At 42.6% G+C, this 20,118-nt stretch overlaps 1 protein-coding gene across 1 annotated transcript in view; it reads right to left on the bottom strand.

Annotated features, from left to right (window-relative positions):
• Window positions 1–5,754: 5,754 nt before the first annotated feature.
• LOC143288752 (adenosine receptor A2b-like) overlaps window positions 5,755–20,118 on the bottom strand; it is a 17,505-nt gene continuing 3,141 nt past the window's right edge. The window contains exons 3-5 of the mRNA XM_076597378.1: window positions 10,053–10,194; window positions 9,024–9,185; window positions 5,755–5,871 (exon numbers count right to left, since the gene is read on the bottom strand). Of these exons, the coding sequence (XP_076453493.1) occupies window positions 5,755–5,871; window positions 9,024–9,185; window positions 10,053–10,194 (421 nt within the window). The remainder of the gene's footprint in view (window positions 5,872–9,023; window positions 9,186–10,052; window positions 10,195–20,118) is intronic.

Below are 20,118 nucleotides of genomic sequence, written 5' to 3'. Positions count from 1 at the left end.
ACTTCGTTTTTTGTTTTCTTCCTCGGAAAAAGTGGGGGGTATTTTCATGGCAACAGTCAACCACAATTTCCTCATCAGTATCAACAATAAATTATCGTCAAGGCGATACTGACAGCACGTGACTTTCCAAATATGGAGCGTGATGCGTGATGCCTGGGGAGGTTTGTCGCGCGTGTGCGAGCGGCACGCCTCGCTAATTGAGGTCAAGTTTCTTCGGTGGGGTTCGCACAGTTGTTCCCTGGTGCTGTCCAGCAGCTCGTGGAGTTGGCGTTACTTGCGGCGCCAGTTGTACAGTTGGTTGAAGAGGGGTTGTTCTGTAGATGCCTTGTCCACTGCCACAGCAAAGGAGGAAGGGTTACTGCATTATGAGATGACCCAGTTCACATTCACACCACGGACGTGTATAAGTCCGTGACTCACACACACTGGGCTCCTTCTATTGCCGTCACGGCAGGTGTCACGTTTCCTTCTTTCACCGGGGTGTCTTCACTATGGCTGTCCTGCTTGTAGAGTGTCCTTGACCCCCCCCCACCCCCCAACAGTGGAACACCTTTGACCTTTACGATGAATTCCATTGTTGGTGCTTCGATCATATTGTATTTCTCGTTTTTGTCACAACAGATTTCTCTGTGTGAAACTCGGGCTGCTCTCCCCAGGGAGATCGCATCGCTACACTGGAGCGCCACCCATTTTTTTGTATTTCTTCCTGCGTGCAGTTTTATTTGTTTTTCCTATCGAAGTGGATTTTTCCACGGAATTTTGCCAGTAACAACCCTTTTGTTGCCGTGGGTACTTTAACGTGCGTTAAGTGTATGCTGCACACGGGACCTCGGTTTATTGTCTCATCCGAATGACTAGCGTCCAGACCACCATTCAAGGTCTAGTGGAGTGGGAGAAAATATCGGCGGCTAAGCCGTGATATTCGAGCCAGTGCGCGCGCTCAGATTCTCTCGCTTCCTTGGCGGACGCGTTACCTCTAGGCCAACACTCCACTTGCACGTCAACATTACAGACCCTTCAGCATCCCCCAGTATCTGAGAAGCACAAAGTGACAGTTTTTGTTGTTGTCGGTTCCTCTTTGCGATCAAGCTGCCCGGGTGATCTCAGTGATAATGCCTCAGGGAGCTATGACGAGAGATTGGGGCAATAAGTACAACTTCAAAGAAGGCACCATGTCCCGATTCCAGTGATCAGAGTTTACGGCTCCGTTCCGGCATGGTGTTACGTCTTTGGGGAAAGACACTCCACTGATCTAAAAATAGATGGGGAGCTCATTGGCTAGGAAAGCTGAAGCCAACTGGACGCCATACTGACACTCGTATACATCTGTCAGTCCGTTGAGAAGTCCTCTGCTGACTGGTGGTAATTTCTGAACTGTAACTGTGTACCTTCGATGAAATCGTGTTATGCTTGCCCCCATGACATGCCACATGTTGTGTCTTGATTGATATCCGCCAATGGTTTTTTGACCAAAATTATTACAGGAAAACAGTGCAGTGACACGAAGTACAAACTTGCTGTGGAGACACACACAGGAATGTCAGCTTAACTAACGCTGCGAGCAAGTGAAAGCTTGCCGGCTGAGCGTTCGGATCTCTCTCTCTCTCTCTCTCTCTCTCTCTCTCTCTCTCTCTCTATATATATATATATATATATATGAAGTTACCGCTTCGCTCTATACTGACATGAGTAGCAAAATGGCTGATTGAACACTTCCGCTGGCTTCAGTTAGCAAAGGGGCTCAAAGAAGACATGCGCTATCCACCTATTTTTAGAGCAGTGACCTCACTCCAGTAATTGTCTTCACTCCACCCAGGTGTGCATTGGAACTTGCCTTCGATCCGGAGAAGGTTAATCATTCAATTAAAGCAGAGGAAGGAGAGGATTGGTAGCCGTCTTCCTGTGCCGAGCGCTTGGTACTATATGATTGTCAGTCGTATCCGACTATGACCATCAGAACAGCAGAGGAGGCAACTGCTGTCCCAGCTATCTGGGCAAGAATTTCATTGTAATTGAGAGTGTCTTGCTCAAGTAAAACATCCCCACTCTCTCGGCCAAGATGGGTTAAGGGCAGTCGGCGCTGGGATGGTTCCCAAAGGCCAACTAGCCCCCAAGGCTGCAGCACTAAGAGCCAGTGCAACGCTCTCCTTGGTATGGCCATAAAATGCAATGGGACCTTTAATCTTTCGTTTTTTGTTTTTTTTCAAATTTGATTTTTTTAACATCTTCTGTGGACTTTCCGCGCTTATTCCCTATCTGTACCGGCGGCGGCCTGTGTGGTGACATAGATGTTGTCGCCTTGTGGCGTGGAGCTAGTCGCTTTATTCGTCCCGTAATCCGGCAGCACGTGCAGGGACAACTCGGAGTGAAAGCGAGTCTCGTCGTGCTCCTGCGAAGTGTCGTTCCTGACTCCCGTCACGTTGTCGCGAGAGTTGTAGTTGGTGTTGTTGCTGTGGGCAGACAACCGGTTCTCTGTGGCGCCGGCTGGTTGCTGCTGCCCCTGCTGGCAGAGTCGTGGCAGCACCTTGAGGGAGATCCAGCGCCTGTAGTGCGAGTTGCTCCTGATGAGGATGAGGGGGAAGACCACCGTGCTGAGGGTGCCCATGAACATGCCCACGGCGTACAGCAGGAACGGGGCACGCCACTCCTGCACCACTGGCTCGCTGAACCCCTGCCCACAGTGACGTCACATGCACATAGTGATGATGGTGGTGATGGTGGTGTTGGTGGTGATGGTGATGGTGGTGATGGTGTTGGGGGTGGTGCTGGTAGTGGTGATGGTGGTGATGATGGTGTTGGTGGTGGTGATGGTGATGGTGTTGGGGTGATGGTGATGTGATGATGGTGATGGTGATGATATTGGTGATGGTGATGGTGGTGGTGTTGGTGGTGATGGTGATGGTGGTGATGATGATGATGGCATTGGTGATGGTGATAGTGTTGGTGGTGATGATGGTAATGATGATGGCGGTGATGGTGGTGGTGATGATGCTGACGATGGTGATAGTGATGGTGATGGCGATTGTGATGATGGTGGTGTTGGTGGTGATGATGGTGGTGATGGTGATAGTGATGATGGTGGTTTTGTGGTGATGATGGGCATGTTGATGGTGATGATGGTGGTGATGATGATGGTGGTTGTGGTTATGGTGATGGTAGTGATGTGATGATAATGATGATGATGGTGGTGGTGGTGATGATGATGATGGTGATGATGGTGGCGGTGATGATGATGATGATGATGATGGTGGTGGTGTAACGATGGTGATGGTGATGATAGTGGTGGTGATGAAGGTGGTGGTGGTGATGATGGTGATGGTGGTGGTGAAGGTGATGGTAATGATGATGGCAATGGTGGTGGTGATGGTGATGATGATGGTAATGGTGATGGTGGTGATGATGGTGGTGGTGATGGTGATGATGATGGTGGAGATGGTGATGGTGGTGATGATAGTGATGGTGGTGGTGATGGTACTGATGATGGCGATGGTGGTGGTGATGGTGATGGAGATGGTGATGATGATGGTGATGATGGTGATGATAATAGTAATAATGATAACAACAACAATAACAAAAATGAGAATGATACCACTACTACTACTACTAATGATGATGACAACAACAACAGCAACAATGATATGATACCACTACCACTACTACTACTACTAATGATGATGACAACAACAACAGCAACAATGATACTACTACTACTATTACTACTGATAATAATGATGACAATAGTAATGATAACAACAATAATGCAATGATGAAAACTACATCAACAATACTACTACTATTACTACCCCCCCCCCCCACTAACACCACCAACAACAAACGCACGTTGATTGAAATCAGGATGTAAACTTTTCACATGAAACACTTGCTTCCTCTGTCTCAGTTTCTGTGAGAGTGTCAGGACGTGCGGACTGCTGCTCCTTACACTCTACCGTCACCTGTAATGCACAGTACCCAAATAAAAAAACAACAAACAAACAAAAAAAAACCAAAAAACAACCTCACCTGAAAGTCCATACAGAGGGCAACAGAGACAGGTAGGTAGGACAGGATGTACAGGTGACACACAAACACCACGGCGTTGTCATGACTCTTCTGTCGTCTGTACTCGCTCATCTGATCAAAGCAAAAAAAAAAAAAAAAAAAAAAAAAAAAAAAAAGAGAGAGAGAAGGAAAAAAATCAACCATACCTTGAATTCAAGACTGGACGATAGTAAGACTTACTAAAATGTTCATTCTGAAGACCACAAAGCAATGCTGCTGCTGATGATGATGATGATGAGTGGAGGAGGATCAAAGTGTTAACCCCTTGACTGCCGAGCTTTAGTAAACTAAGATCATTGTGGCATGAATCAGAAGTGCTTTGAATGGTGTCGTTGGTTTTGTTGAACAAATGTAAAGCAATCCCAAAAGGCAACAAAGCCCAGATAAAGGATGATGACCGACATTCTAGCCTGGAAATTCAATCTTATCTCAGTGAGGTGACAGCACTTCACTGACAGTAATACTCGTCAGTAGCAGTCAAGGGGTTAATATCATACATCCTATCCGTCATTTGTACTCGCGTAATTATGTGGTTCAAAATAGTCTTTTTTATTTCTTTTTTCTCTCTCAATTATTTAGAGTTATCAACTGATTGTCTGGATGATGACTGATTTTTAGTTCCATGACGATGATGATGACCATGAACATGATGACCGAGACGTTTTAATTAAATCACACACCTTGATGAATGAACTACATTCGTGCATTCCTACCATACAGAAGTTTAATCATTCCGACATATAATGTGTGTATTTGGTTAGAAAGACGTCTGATCTGTTGGCTGTTTTGAAGGCAAACAGCCCAACAAAGTGACAACTAACCACAGCAGAATGGCAGCAAACGTCTTCACAGAAACGTGGTTGAGATCTTCTCACATTACAAGAAATGATAGATAATTTTTTTAAAATGATTGTTTACCTTTGTTTCACGGTAACATTTACTGCTGTTCTGTATTTCGATGTTTCGCGCAGTATCCCGTGAATATCCTGCTACCTAAGGCAAAATTGCACTGGCTCTTAGTGCTGCAGCCTTGTGGGCTAGTTGGCCTTTGGGAATCATCCCAACGCCGACTGTCCTAAAACCCTCTTGGCCGAGAGAGTGGGGATGTACTTGGGCAAGACACTCTCCACTATAATCAAATTCTAGCCCAAATAGTCGGAACAGCAGTTGCCTCCTCTGCTGTTCTGATGGTCATAGTCGGACACGACTGACTATCACACACACACACACACACACACACACACACACACACACACACACACACATATATATATATATATATATATATATATATATATATATATATATATATATATATAAGGAGTTGGTTACCTTCAGTATGTGGAGATACTAACTTCTTTATTTTATTTTATTTTATTATTTATTGATTTATTTATTTTTTGCTGCCCCATTATCTGCTCCGTTTCAGTGGCATTACTTCCACGCCGCTCATTCCTCTACACACAGCCACACCCGTGTTCGTCTGTCGCAGTCACAGTCTTAGGTCACCAGGAGGCCACACACTAGAGGAGACGCTACACTACTGCTGAGTCACATCGGTGGTGTTCAGTGGTGCCTGCTCTGATTTAACGTACTTAGAACACCACCTACTAAGCCCCCTACTGACGACAATAATAGCTTAGTCGCGGAGCCAGACTGAGTGAGCGTCCCCACCCTCCCCTCGCCCCTTACGCCCTAGACTCTCCAGGAGCCCGTGAACTCGTCCCTCCAGCAACAGTCTCCCATGAATCTGACGACGCTGAAGACCTTGAAAGGACCCACCCCAAGCACGGAAGTGGAGGGGGATCGGAACTGAGGGCACCATGAGAGCAGGGCGTGAAAGGTCGCTGAATCTGGGAATTTTTTTTCTTCTTATTGTTGATGAATGTGGATGATGCTGATGATGGTGGTGATGACAGTGTTGCTACAGAGGTCCATTTAGGTTTGGGACAACATGACAATGCTGTACTCTACGCTTTCTGTCATGAGGGGCGCAATAGCCGAGTGGTTAAAGCGTTGAAATTTCAGTCTGAGGGTCCTTTGTTTGAATCTTGGTAACGGTACCTGGTTGGCAAAGGATGGGGATTTTTCAAATCATATGCAGACCTGCCAATGCCTGAACCCCCTTCGTGTGTATACACACGCAGGATAAAATATGCACTTTAAAGATCCAGTAAGCCATGTCAGATTTCGACGGGTTTTAGAGACAAGAACATTCCCATCATGCACAACCCCCAAAACGGAGTATGGCGGGGATAAATAAACAAAATGATCATTAAATAAACTGTTACTTGTCTGTATGTATGAGCATGTGTGTGCGTGACTGAAACCTAATTGAACGACACAGGAAACGAATGATGAGAACCCAATGGAAGCTGTCAATCGGCTCTACACAGGTAGGCAGCCTGTTTTGCAAATGATTCTGTGTTCGTAAAGCGCTTAGAGCTTGGTCTTCGACCGGGGATAGGCGCAGAATAAGTATCCATATCATCAGTGGGAGGTAGACTAAAAAAATCTTGGTAAAAGTCGACTTAATTGGGATAAAAGAGGCGACGTATCAAGCCACAAGCTCTTCTTCAGGCAAATGAAATGAGTGAGTGACAGAGAGAAAGGTACAGACAGAGAGGGAGAGAGAGTAAAGTTCAGGAAAGGAAAGTGATGAGAAGTCACAGGAAAGGACACAAAAAACATAGCAGGGTGAGTAGAACTGTCAGTGGGAATGTATGAGGGAAAGAAAGGGTTCTGAAAGGGAAGGGTGAGGGAAGGTGGGCAGGGGGTGAGAGGGCAGGAGTGAGGGAAGGGGGTGGAAGAGACTGTTAGTGTTAGGGACATATGAACAAGAAAGTAAAATAATATAGTAAAATAATCCATATCCATATCATCATCATCATCATAAAGATATCCCGGCGTTAACCAGGCCCGAGAGAAGCAGTCATTTGCAGTGTTGGTGAGGAACTTTGAGCAACACACTGAAAGACACATCCGTGAAGGGGATGATACCCAACTGCGTGGTTCCAGTCTTCCCTTTCCAACCACTAGCACACTCAACTCGGAGTAGGAGCCGGCCGCGGGCCGAGAAAAAACCCACCTCCGTCGGGAATCGAACCCACGTCCTACCAGCCGTCAGTCAGCGACACTAACCACTTCGCCACGGCGGCTGGCGAAATACTGACTATTGGTATATACTGTATAATCAACTTCATTTTACCCTTGTTTCATGATAGTATTTACTGTTGTTATGCGGCAGTGATCACTACCACTGGGCTTACCGATAGTGCTGCGGAGATATGATGACCTGTGAGGATGTGTACCTTATGTTTAGCCGGTGGAGCTATTCAAAACAATCACATTTATCATGACCTTTACTTTTTCCTTCTTTCCCGGCAATGTTCACAATTTGCTGTGCTGCGTGTCAGTGATTACCGTCATCCACAGTGTGGAGATGTTTACGTGTCAGTGGTTATGTCATCCTGTGGAGATGTTTACGTGTCAGTGGTTATGTCATCCTGTACAGATGTTTACGTGTCAGTGGTTACCGTCATCCTGTGGAGATGTTTACGTGTCAGTGATTACCGTCATCCACAGTGTGGAGATGTTTACGTGTCAGTGGTTACCGTCATCCTCAGTGTGGAGATGTTTACGTGTCAGTGGTTATGTCATCCTGTGGAGATGTTTACGTGTCAGTGGTTACCGTCATCCTCAGTGTGGAGATGTTTACGTGTCAGTGGTTATGTCATCCTGTGGAGATGTTTACGTGTCAGTGGTTACCGTCATCCTCAGTGTGGAGATGTTTACGTGTCAGTGGTTACCGTCATCCTCAGTGTGGAGATGTTTACGTGTCAGTGGTTATGTCATCCTGTGGAGATGTTTACGTGTCAGTGGTTATGTCATCCTGTAGAGATGTTTACGTGTCAGTGGTTATGTCATCCTGTAGAGATGTTTACGTGTCAGTGGTTATGTCATCCTGTGGAGATGTTTACGTGTCAGTGGTTACCGTCATCCTCAGTGTGGAGATGTTTACGTGTCAGTGGTTACCATCATCCTGTGGAGATGTTTTTGCGTGTCAGTGATTACCGTCATCCACAGTGTGGAGATGTTTACGTGTCAGTGGTTATGTCATCATGTGGAGATGTTTACGTGTCAGTGGTTACCGTCATCCTCAGTGTGGAGATGTTTACGTGTCAGTGGTTACCGTCATCCTCAGTGTGGAGATGTTTACGTGTCAGTGGTTACCGTCATCCTCAGTGTGGAGATGTTTACGTGTCAGTGGTTACCGTCATCCTGTAGAGATGTTTACGAAAAGAAGTGGAGTGTTGCCCTAAACGTAACGGGTCCGCCAAGGAAGCGAGAGAATCTGAGCGCACTGGTTAGAATCACACCGACAGTCGCCTGTGTTTTCTCCCCCTCCACTAGACCTTGAGTGGTGGTCTAGACGCTAGTCATTCGGATGAGACGATAAACCGAGTTCCTGTATGCAGCATGCACTTAGCGCATGTAAAAGAACCCATGGCAACAAAAAAGGTTATCTCTGGCAAAATTCTGTAGAAAAACTCGCTTCGAAAGGTAAAGAAATGAAACTGCAGGCAGAAAAAAAAAACAAGAAAAAGAAAAGAGGGTGTTAAAAAAAAAAAGAAAAAAAAAAGGGTGGTGTTCTCAGTGTAGCGACGCGCTCTCCCTGGGAGAGAGCAGCCCAACTTTCAGTTCACACAGAGAAATCTGTTGTGACAAAAAAAAAAAGAAAAAAAGAGAAAAAAAAGAAAAAAAGAAAAAAAGAGAAAAAAAAGAAAAAAAGAAAAAAAGAAAAGAAAAAAAGAAAAAGAAAGAAAAAAGAAAAAAAGGAAAAAAAAGAAAAAAAGAAAAAAAAGAAAAAAAAGAAAAAAAAAAAAAAAGAAAAGAAAAAAAGAAAAAGAAAAAAAAGAGCAATAATACAAACACAAGGATGATATTCACGTGTCAGTAGTTACCGTGATCCTGTGCAGATGTTTACGAGCCACGCAGAAGATGGCCCCGTTGAGCAGAAGCAGTATGATCATGCCTGGCACCAGGTTGCCAAGCAACAGGAAGGCCACGAGGGGCGCCGTGGAGACGGCGGCAAAGTTACAGTCTGCCGTCATATTGCTGCCCTCCTGTCCACGTCACAAAGGGAGAGGGCTTTTTAGAGTTTATTGTCAGTCGTCGTCATCGTCATCGTTGTTGTCGTCATCGTCAGTAATATCATCGTCATCGTTGTTGTTGTGGTGGAAGTCTTTGTTGTTGTTGTTGTTATCGTCGTTGTCAGTGTTGCTGTTGTTGATGGTGACAGTGATGATGATGATGATAATAATACTAATAATGATAGTATCAAATGATGATGGTTGTGGTGGTGATGATGATGATGATAACAATAACAATAATGATAGTGATAACAACAAAAAAACCCACACCACTACCATCACCATTACCACCACCACAACAACGAACATCACAACAACAACAACAACATACTAACATTTTTTTTTAAGCCCAAAAGAACAATAATGATAATAGTTATCATCATCATCATCATCATCACCATAATGATAGTAATGAAGATGATGATGATGATGATGAAGATAATATAGAAAGGGTGATGATGATAACGATGATGCATTGATGATGATGATGAAGATTATGGAGAAAGGAGACTTTGGGATCTCTCTCTCTCTCTCTCTCTCTCTCTCTCTCTCTCCACACACACACACATATATATATGATATAATATAATAATAATAATAATAATAACAATAATAATAATATATATATATATATTGAGAGAGAGAGAGACAGACAGACAGACAGAGACAGAAAGACAGAGACAGACAGAGACAGAGACAGAAAGCCACAGACGGACAGACAGACAGACAGACAGACGGGCACACAGCTACTTTCTTTACTCCAACCATCTCCTTCCCCCACCCTCCTACTCCTCCTCCTCTCCCTCCTCCCCACCCCCTCCCTCCTCCCCAGACCCTTACCTTCATGTGCAGGTTGTGACCAACCAAGGGAAGCGACAGCGTCAGCAGCAGAGCGTAGAGGTACACCCCCGCTATCACTCCCACCACCCTCCTCCGTGTTACTAGGCTGATGGCACGAAGCGGCAGGAAGATGTTGATGCACCTGTCAGGTTTTTTGGTTGTTGTTTTTTTTCAATCGTAATTCAATCCAATACAGAACAGTACAGCGCAGTACATTGTGTGTGTGTGTGTGTGTGTGTGTGTGTGTGTGTGTGTGTGTGTGTGTGTGAGGAAGATGTTGATGCACCTGTCAGGTTTTTGTTTCATTCGTAATTTAATCCGATACAGTCCAATCCAGTCCAGTCCAGTCCAGTCAGTGTGTGTGTGTGTGTGTGTGTGTGTGTGTGTGTGTGTGTGTGTGTGTGTGTGTGTGAGAGAGAGAGAGAGAGAGAGAGAGAGAAGAGAAATAGAGAATGATAAATCTAAACCCAGATGATGTCTTCGTTTTCAATAAAGAAGTGGAAGATGCATGAAAAAAAAGACGTTGTTTAACTTTTAACCTTTAAAAGAAATCTTTGTTTAACTTTTAACCTTCCAAACTGATCTGACCTTGGAGAGGTGGTAGCGTTTAAAAAAAAAAAAATCCTATTGATGCGCGTGATGGTAATATTTTACATCCTGAAGGGAGGTTGTGGATTGGGAATACATGCACAGCAAACGACAGCTGTTTCGAACTGTATACGTGCTCTTCCAGATCGAGACCCGCTCGTGACAAGTGATTACTGACCAGAGCTATAAACACCCACCCAAGCGAAAAGAGAAAGATACCGGCAGCTCGACAGGGAACTCTATTTTGCGTGTGCTAAGAATATGTCTATAACAAGAGAGGCAAGGCCTTCAAGACTCACTTGTGATAAATTAAGTCCCCTAGCATTAATTACAGAGTAATTTCCCTTTTTTTACTATCTGCACCAAAACGTTTGCAAAATAAATAAAACTTCCATGCTTAGGAAAAGAAGTTCCTGTTTGAACAAAAAATGATAATGATGACTGCTCTTGTTGTTGGGTCAGAATATCAGATCAAAGTGCCAAGTTTAGAGAATACAAAAAATATAAATATAACAGTAAATGCAGTTTGCATATAATTAGGCTTCATTTTTTATTTTTTTGTGCCAATCCTAGAGGTGCAATATTGTTTTAAACAAAATGACTAGAAAGAACTGAATTTTTCCTATTTTTATGCCTAATTTGGTGTCAACTGACAAAGTATTTGCAGAGAAAATGTCAATGTTAAAGTTTGCCACGGACACACACACACACACACACACACAGACAACCGAACACCGGGTTAAAACATAGACTCACTTTGTTTACACAAGTGAGTCAATAAACCAATATGAGAGGAAACTAGATGAAAAAAAAAAAGAATAAAAAAAAAAAAAAAAACCAGAAAAGAAAAGAGAGAAGAATCTTAGATAAAATCAATAGTCTTCACATTGCCTTAAAATCTACAAGTGAAAAAAAAACCCGTGACAAGGCCTCTTTATGGGGGGCCCAGTAACAAGGGATACATATTTAACCACAGGGGACTAAAAGGAACTCTTGATAGTTAACTTCCCCGGAGACTGAAAACTGGACACCACACCCCAAGCGTGCTTGGCTCATTGGATGATGCACGATATGTAGAATAAATAAACAACAACAACAACAAATAAACAAGCCCACATGCCTTTGTTTTTTGTCAAGAAGTGAAAGAAGCATCAAAAACAGTCTTGGTTTGAATTTTAACCTTTGAAACTGATGTGCACTTTGGGGGTGGCGGTACTGGTTTTAGAAATTTCTCAATAATGCTCATGTTGGTTATGGTGTACCTCCAAAAGATTGTGAAACCAATGATTTCATGAAATCTCTGAAAGATTGAGTTATTTCGTTTAACCACTGGGCCTTCAGAGATTTCATGAAATCACCGAAATTTTCTTAGTAATTTCTTGAAACATCTGACTGCACAGTCTGACCAGTCATTTCACGAAATCACTTCACTCCACATGTACAGGCAAACTTTATACGAATCATTAAAAAATGTCAGTGACTTTTCAAATGCCATTTGACATGCTCAACAAACATGAAGGAAAAGTTACATTAATAGTGTTAAAAAATACACAAATAGCACGCATCCGCTTAATACAAAGACACCATGTTAAAACCACAAGATAAAATCTTTTATTGCGACAAATCAGAATTCCGTGGTAGCGAGAATTACATAGCAACTTCTGTACCTCCTTGTTAGTCACATTGTGCTCCCGTTACAATCACATCTATAAAATAAATCAAAAACATTGTCCACCAGCAATCGAATGAGCAGTGACTACCGAAATTTGTGCTCCCGTTACGACTACATCTATGAAATACAGACAAAAACATTGTCCACCAGTAACTGACTGAGCAATGACTGCCGATCGAAGCGAGACTGTGCTCTTTGTTGAAGTCTTCTTAACCCAGCAGTCTCAATGGACAGCAGTCAAAACTGGTTATTGAAAGACGTCTGTTCAAAGTCAATGTTTGTACAGGTGGTTGTCCTCCACATTTCTGCTGGGAACAACAACAAAAATATTTCGGAGGTCACCTCTACCAAGATCTACTGATGGAATCGGAACAGCATCATGTTTTAACACCTCTACCAAGATCCACTGATGGAATCGGAACAGCGACATTGTCTGAACACCTCTACCAAGATCCACTGACGGAATCGGAACAGCGACATTGTCTGAACACCTCTACCAAGATCCACTGACGGAATCGGAACAGCGACATTGTCTGAACACGTCTACCAAGATCCACTGACGGAATCGGAACAGCAGCACTGTCCCCTGTTAAGGGCAGTCTGTTGAAAGTCGACGTCGCTTCTCTTCCGCATCCTCTCTTCCTGAGATACGTGTCCAAGGTAAGGTGTCAGCGTGACGCTTTGTGGTTTGAACTGTGTGGTCTGCCACTAACACTATCGAGGCTTGTAACTGGCACCCCCCTCGCCCCCCCCCCCCCCACCACCCCCCGCACCCCCCCAATAAAAAAACCCCTTTCATTTCCAATTCACTGAGATGGATGAGATCATCATGTTCGGTCTCTTGGAGATGGAAGAGGTCAGATCAACACGAGCCTCACACCATAACATTGCGGTGACACCAGATACAAGAGTGGTACGCCGAGTTCTTCTTCTTCTTCTTCTTCTTCTCTCTCTCTCTCTTCTCTCTCTCTCTCTCTCTCTCTATATATATATATATATATATCTTGAACTGTACAAATTTGTTGCCTTTCACGAGTCTTGATTTTGTTTTTATATTAATTAACCTCGAGTAGTGGTCTGGGTGTGAAAAACCGATGTCCCGTGTGCAACATGCACTCAGCACACGTAAAAGAACCCACAGCAACAAAAGTGCTGCCCCTGGTAAAAATCTGTAGAAAAAAAATAAATCCGCTTTGATCGTAAAACAAATACACTTGCAGATAGAGAAGAAGAAGAAGAAAAAGAAGAAGAAGAAGAAAAAAAAATCAAAGGTGGCGCTTCGCAGTGGCGCGTGTTCTCCCCGGGGAGAGCAGCCCGAATTTTACACAGAGCAATCTGTTGTGACAGAGAGGATGGGGGTTGGGGGTGGGGGTGTTGGGGGTTGGTGGCATGGGGGAGGGAAGGGGGTGGAAAATCTCAGTCCGTATAATTACGGTTTATTTTTTACGCAAAGGGTCTGTGATGTTTTTATTTCACTCGAGTAGATAGATTTTATTTTTTATGTGTACAGTGTATAGTTCATCTCAATTCTACTTTTGTTTTGTTTGTCTCCATTGATTCTCTTTATCGTTTTTAGCTTTTAGGTGGATCTACGTGTGGTGGTGGTGGTGGTGGTGTGTGTGTGTGTGATGTGCTGTGAATGACGCATGTAGGTTTTATCTCATTTTCAATCAGTACTTTAAAATGTTACATATCAGAATTTGCTTTTGTTGTTGTTGTTGTTGTTTTGTTTTTGTTTTGTTGTTGTTGTTTTTTGCTATAAAGCGCGGCAAGCTTGCTCCTGAAAGCGGGGAACCGCGCTATATAAGCCACCACATTATCATTCTTTTCCTTCTTATCATTATTACTATTTTTTGAAAATTTTCTATTAGATCACTGTCATTATTATTATTATTATTGGAATCCGCGCACAGCGGCTTCATTGTCAGTTGCGTTACCACCACGCCGCTTCTCCTTTGAATTCCATAGGCATTCACAAGCGGAGCTGACTTGAAGTTGTGTACCTTGTAAATGGAGAGAGTCACCGTTCTTTATTGTTGTTTAATCGTTATTCTACTCTCCCCAGCCACATTTCCCGACTTGAACATGTTTTTGGGATTCACTCAACAGTTGGTTTTCTTCATACCTATCCAACCGCTTCCAGATTGTCTAGAAACTTAAGTCTGATCCAGCCCTGATCTCCTATGGTGTGCCACAAGGCTCTGTCCTGGGCCCCGTTCTGTTCGTTCTGTACACTGCTCCTCTTTCTGATGTCATTTCTGGCCATTCTGTTCTTCACCACTCTTTTGCCGATGATACTCAGCTACAAAAGTCTGCAAAACAAAATCAAGTTCATAGTACGATTCTGTCAATGCAGGATTGTAGTCTCGAAGTTATCTCTGGATGACATTCAGTTTCAGTTTCAGTTTCAGTAGCTCAAGGAGGCGTCACTGCGTTTGGACAAATCCATATACGCTACACCACATCTGCCAAGCAGATGCCTGACCAGCAGCGTAACCCAACGCGCTTAGTCAGGCCTTGAGAAAAAAAGAAGAAAAAAAGGTGAATAAATAATAGATAAGCTTACATAAATAAATAAACAATAATTATGATATAAAAAAGGTAGTAGTAATGATAATAATAAAATAATAATAATAATAATAATAATAAATAAATAAATAAATAAATAAATAAATAAATAAGACAACAATGATGATAAATGATGACATCAAAACAAACTAAAGTTGAATGATGACAAAGCTGAAGCTATGATTATTTCCTCTGCAAGAATGTCCACATCTACTTCTTTTCCTGCCTCTGTTGTGGCTGGTGATGCCACACTTCAGTTTTCTAAATCAGCAAGGAACCTTGGAGTCATTCTTGACTCAAACCTCAGCATGCATGCTCAGGTAGTGAATCTGATACGCAAAGTCAATTGTGAACTTCGTCGCACCAACTCTATCCGTCAGTACCTTTCTGTTGAAACTACTAAAACTCTTATTTCTGCTTTTGTGCTGTCACGAATTGACTACTGTAATTCTCTTCTCATAGGCTATCCACATAATATTTTTCAGCGAATTCAAAAACTTTAAAACAATGCTGCCCGTCTGACTTTCAGAGTCCCACGTACTGATCACATTTCTTCTCACCTCCGCAATTTACATTGGCTCCCCATTGAAGCGAGAATTAAATACAAAGTTGCGTGTCCCTGCTATTCTGCTTTCCACTCCGCAGGACCTACTTACCTTTCTGACCTTATCAGTGTTTACACTCCGCTCTTCCTCTGACGGTTACCTTTTGAAATTTCCTCGCGTCAATACAAGAACCTATAGTGAACGTTCTTTCTTCTTTGCTGCTCCTCACATCTGGAACAACCTTCCTTATCATATCCGTGCATCTGATTCTATTTCTGATTTTCGCTCATCACTAAAGACTCATCTTTTTAAAACCTATCTATAAATACTCTCAGCTTCCTTTTCTCCAACACTACCCATGTCAGCTCACTTTGGATGTATGTAGAGTGGGAAAGGGAGAGTGTGAGTGGGGGGAGGGTTTTTTTGAGAAAGAGTGGCCATGAATGTTTTATGTTACTTGTAATATTTTTCTTTTATGTAAAGCACCCTGAGCTCTTAGTGAGAAAGGGCGCTATATAAATGTACAGTATTATTATTGTTATTATTATTCTTCGATAAAATGAAGAATGACTGCTGAGTCTATAGAAACACCAAATGGAGAAAATATATAAAAACTACGGGTTGTAAGATAAGTTACTCACTTTTGATCAAAAGTGAGTCTTATTTTACAACTCAAAGTCTTTCTTTTTTATTTTATTTATTTATTATTATTCATTTATATTAAAAAAAACAAACTTTATCCATTAGGTATTTCATTGTTCTTCATTTCGAGTCAAAAATCCATCAAGGCAATCATGCGTTGGTTCTGTATTATCCGTATACTTTGTGTAACATATTCAGGGTTAAAAGGCCATGCCAGTCTTGAATAATAAGCTAATTGTGTTTTCACATTCCTTCTTCTATCATTGCTGCTTTGTGCATGTGTCAAATGATAGGTATAAGGTTGCAAGGCTGAAGCTTTCTTTACGAAGAAGTATCTGAATTAGTTCTACTGTACCGTTTGTTTACCTCTGTGCTAGCTGAATCGGTAGCTGTGTGTGTGTGTGTGTGTGTGTGTGTGTGTGTGTGTGTGTGTGTGTGTGTGTGTGTGTGTGTGAGAGAGAGAGAGAGAGAGAGAGAGAGAGAGAGAGAGAGAGAGTGTAAGCAGCAATGACTTCCAAGTTGTGTTTACTGTGATTGGAGAGAGTTACCACGTTACCACTCCTTTTAACTCTCCTAGACCCATTGTACTTTCATTTCGCTTTAAGAGCTTGAATGAGCCTTCGCTCTGTGGACGGCTTTCCGTGGACCAAGTTAATGTGCGGCCGTACAAAGTCTCCTTTAGCTCTTTAGTTATGGTGGACACACACCGACAGATAATCATGCACGCCGACTGTTCCGTCGGTCCAATGGGAGACTCCATCATTGAGGCAGTAGTAATGTCACAGCCATGATTAATTTGAAGAGTGAATGCCCTTCTCTCCCCTTTGCATTTATTTGAACTTTGAACGTCGACTGTCTAGGTGTGTCATTATCCAGGGAAGAAAACGTCCGATAGTCTACTGTAAGCTGAACATACAGACACAGACAGACAGACAGACAGACATTATAGTAAAAAACAACAACAACAACAAAAACCGCAATGAGAAGGAATCCACTTAGTAAGAGTTCGTGAATCACAATGCTTGATTTAAAAAATGAGTTCATACCTAACCGTTTCTTTAATAAGTTCAATAGCGTGAAGAACTGATTTAGAATCAACACAAAATAGAATCTGAAATATAGTTTTCGGAAAGGATATGAAATTTAACGCCATTAGAATTGCTATGAGTTCAGCTGTGAAGATGGACTTATTCTCTCCCAGATGAAATGAGTTTTGAAAGTTAAGGTCTGGAATAACGAAAGCAGCACCAGCTCTATCATTTACAACAGAGCCGTCTGCAAATATCTTTAGATGTTTAGGGTATTTCTCTTCCAAACGGATTCGTATATGCGATGTAAGTAAACTTATGTTGTCATCTTTGGTCAGATCAGTATGATCGATATCAAACTGCGCTCTTTGAAGTTCCCATACAGGTGTAGGTGACACAACCGACCTTTTAGCAAACTGTGGGTTTTATTCACGCCGGAATTTTAAATTACTTGACGTGTGTGTTCCCAGAGTGACATGAGAGGATATAGATCTAGCTCTCTTTGGAAAATCGCGGTCGGATATGAGAGTTATTTCTGATTCCAGATCATTTTCATCCGTTAAACATTTTGACATTTTGGCTATAAAAGGAGTTACAAGCTCCATGAAGGAGTCAGATCTAAATATTTCGCTTTCACTACAGCTTTCTACCATGGTAGAAAAAGTCCAATGGTCAAAATTTCAGCTTAAAGAAAAACACACCGGTAACTCGGAGTTACATAAGAATATACAGAAAATGTATGGTTTCATGGGAAAATATTACCATAACGATTTTAATAAGAGGCAAATCATTTATCTAATCTGCAGATGGAAAATGAATTGTTTTAAGACAAAATATGTCAGTAATGTTTCTTGCATCTGTGGTGCTCACATAGCAGCCTATCACATACCAACTTGCGATATGTAAAAGTCTCACATCCCTGAACTGAAATCATCTTTAGTGTTGACGATCTTCAGCAGTCCATTGCTAATGTATGACTTTTTCAACTCCTTGTTAAATAGTCCAGTTGATTCACTGTTATAGTTGTTAGTTTTTCATTAGAATATGAAATTATGTTATATTGTTATTCTTTTTTTTTAAAAACAAAACTTAAATCAATCATTTTCTATATGTAACACACACACACACACACACACACACACACACACACACGCACGCACGCACGCACGCGCGCGCGCACACACACACACACTTTCACTTACTCGCATGCGTACACAGTAATTTCCCCGCCGCCTCCACCCACTCGATTTTTTTCCTACCCTCGTCTAATATCACACACAGTGAAAAGACATAAACAAAAGAACGAACGAACACACACACACACACACACACACACACACACACACACAAATTGACGTGTAAACTGAATACCTACGACCGATACGTCAATACAGCCTTGGTTTTGCGTTTCGGTACGCATGTACTCAGTGAGAGAGAGAGAGAGAGAGAGAGAGAGAGAGAGAGAGAGAACATACAGCATGTACTTACAAAGAATGAGCATTGAACTGGTGGGCAGACATTAATCAGAGAACAGTACCGCAAGCTTGACGGAGCGAGAAACTGATGTGACAGACCACTGTGCTGATTGTGTTTCTCTTTTTCTCGATCCTCCTCCTCTCCTCCTCCTGCTTCTCCTCCTCCTCCTTCTCCTCCTCTTCTCCTCCTTCTCCTCTCCTCCTCCTCCTCTCCTCCTCCTCCTCTCCTTCTCCTCTCCTCCTCCTCCTCTCCTCCTCCTCCTTCTCCTCCTCCTCTCCTCCTCCTCTCCTCCTCCTCCTTCTCCTCTCCTCCTCCTCCTCCGTCTCATCCGCCATGTTCCCCCCTCCCCACCCACCCATACACCCACCCCTTCCCAGCAAAGCTGTGCTTATTATTTTGACTCATGCCAGAAGTGTAGAGATTCTTTTTCTTTCGCTTGTCTTTCCTCTGCACCAGTAACACTGTCCTTGCTGTTTTTATCATGTTGCATGTATGTATGTATGTATACACACACATACACAAATATCTATCTATCTATCTATTTATCTATCTATGTCCTTCGGTCTACCTTTCCTCCTCTGTGTGTGTGTGTGTGTGTGTGTGTGTGTGTGTGTGTGTGTGTGTGTGTGCGCGCGCGCGCATTTGCACATGTGTACAAGTTTCTTGAACGTGCCCCGATGAACCCCCGCTCCCCCCCCCCCTTTTTTTTTCTTACAGACTTAGCTGACCTACATACATCTTTGACGTATGAAGGAACTGATCTATATCCCAGCATGATAGTGATGACTTCCAACAATGTTATCATCATTGTTGTCTTATTTATTTATTTATTTATTTATTTATTATTATTATTATTATTATTATTATTATTATTATTATTATTATTATTATTATTATTATTATTATCATTACTACTACATTTTTTATATCATAATTATTATTCATTTATTTATTTATTTATGTAAGCTTATCTATTATTTATTCACCTTTTTTTTCTTTTTTTTTCTTTTTTTTCAAGGCCTGACTAAACGCGTTGGGTTACGCTGCTGGTCAGGCATCTGCTTGGCAGATGTGGTGTAGCGTATACGGATTTGTCCGAACGCAGTGACGCCTCCTTGAGCTACTGAAACTGAAACTGAAACTTTGTACAATCATCGTGTGACAAAGCTGACTAATATCCTAGAATGACAAGTACTGATCTACAAACTGCCCCCCCCCCCCCCCCGCACCCCCCGCCCCCCCCGGAAAACGGAGTATGACTACCTACATAGCGCGGGTAAAAACGGTCATACACTTAAAAGCCCACTTGCGTACACGAGTGAATGTAGGAGTTGAAGCCCACGGACGAAGAAGAAGAAGAAGAAGAAGAAGAAGAAGAAGAAGGAGAGGAAGACGAAGACGAAGGTATACAACCTGACACGACAGTATTGACAGATATCCCTGTTATGTCTCTATTGTCTGGTTTGCCTGCTTCATCCATTCAGCCCCTTCAGCGCATACAAAACTCTGCTGACCGACTCGTCCTCAGAAAGAAAAAAATCTGAGCA

This window comes from Babylonia areolata, chromosome 13, assembly GCF_041734735.1.
Source record: "Babylonia areolata isolate BAREFJ2019XMU chromosome 13, ASM4173473v1, whole genome shotgun sequence".
Taxonomy (NCBI): domain Eukaryota; kingdom Metazoa; phylum Mollusca; class Gastropoda; order Neogastropoda; family Buccinidae; genus Babylonia; species Babylonia areolata.
This window is presented reverse-complemented; position numbering and strand designations above follow the sequence as displayed.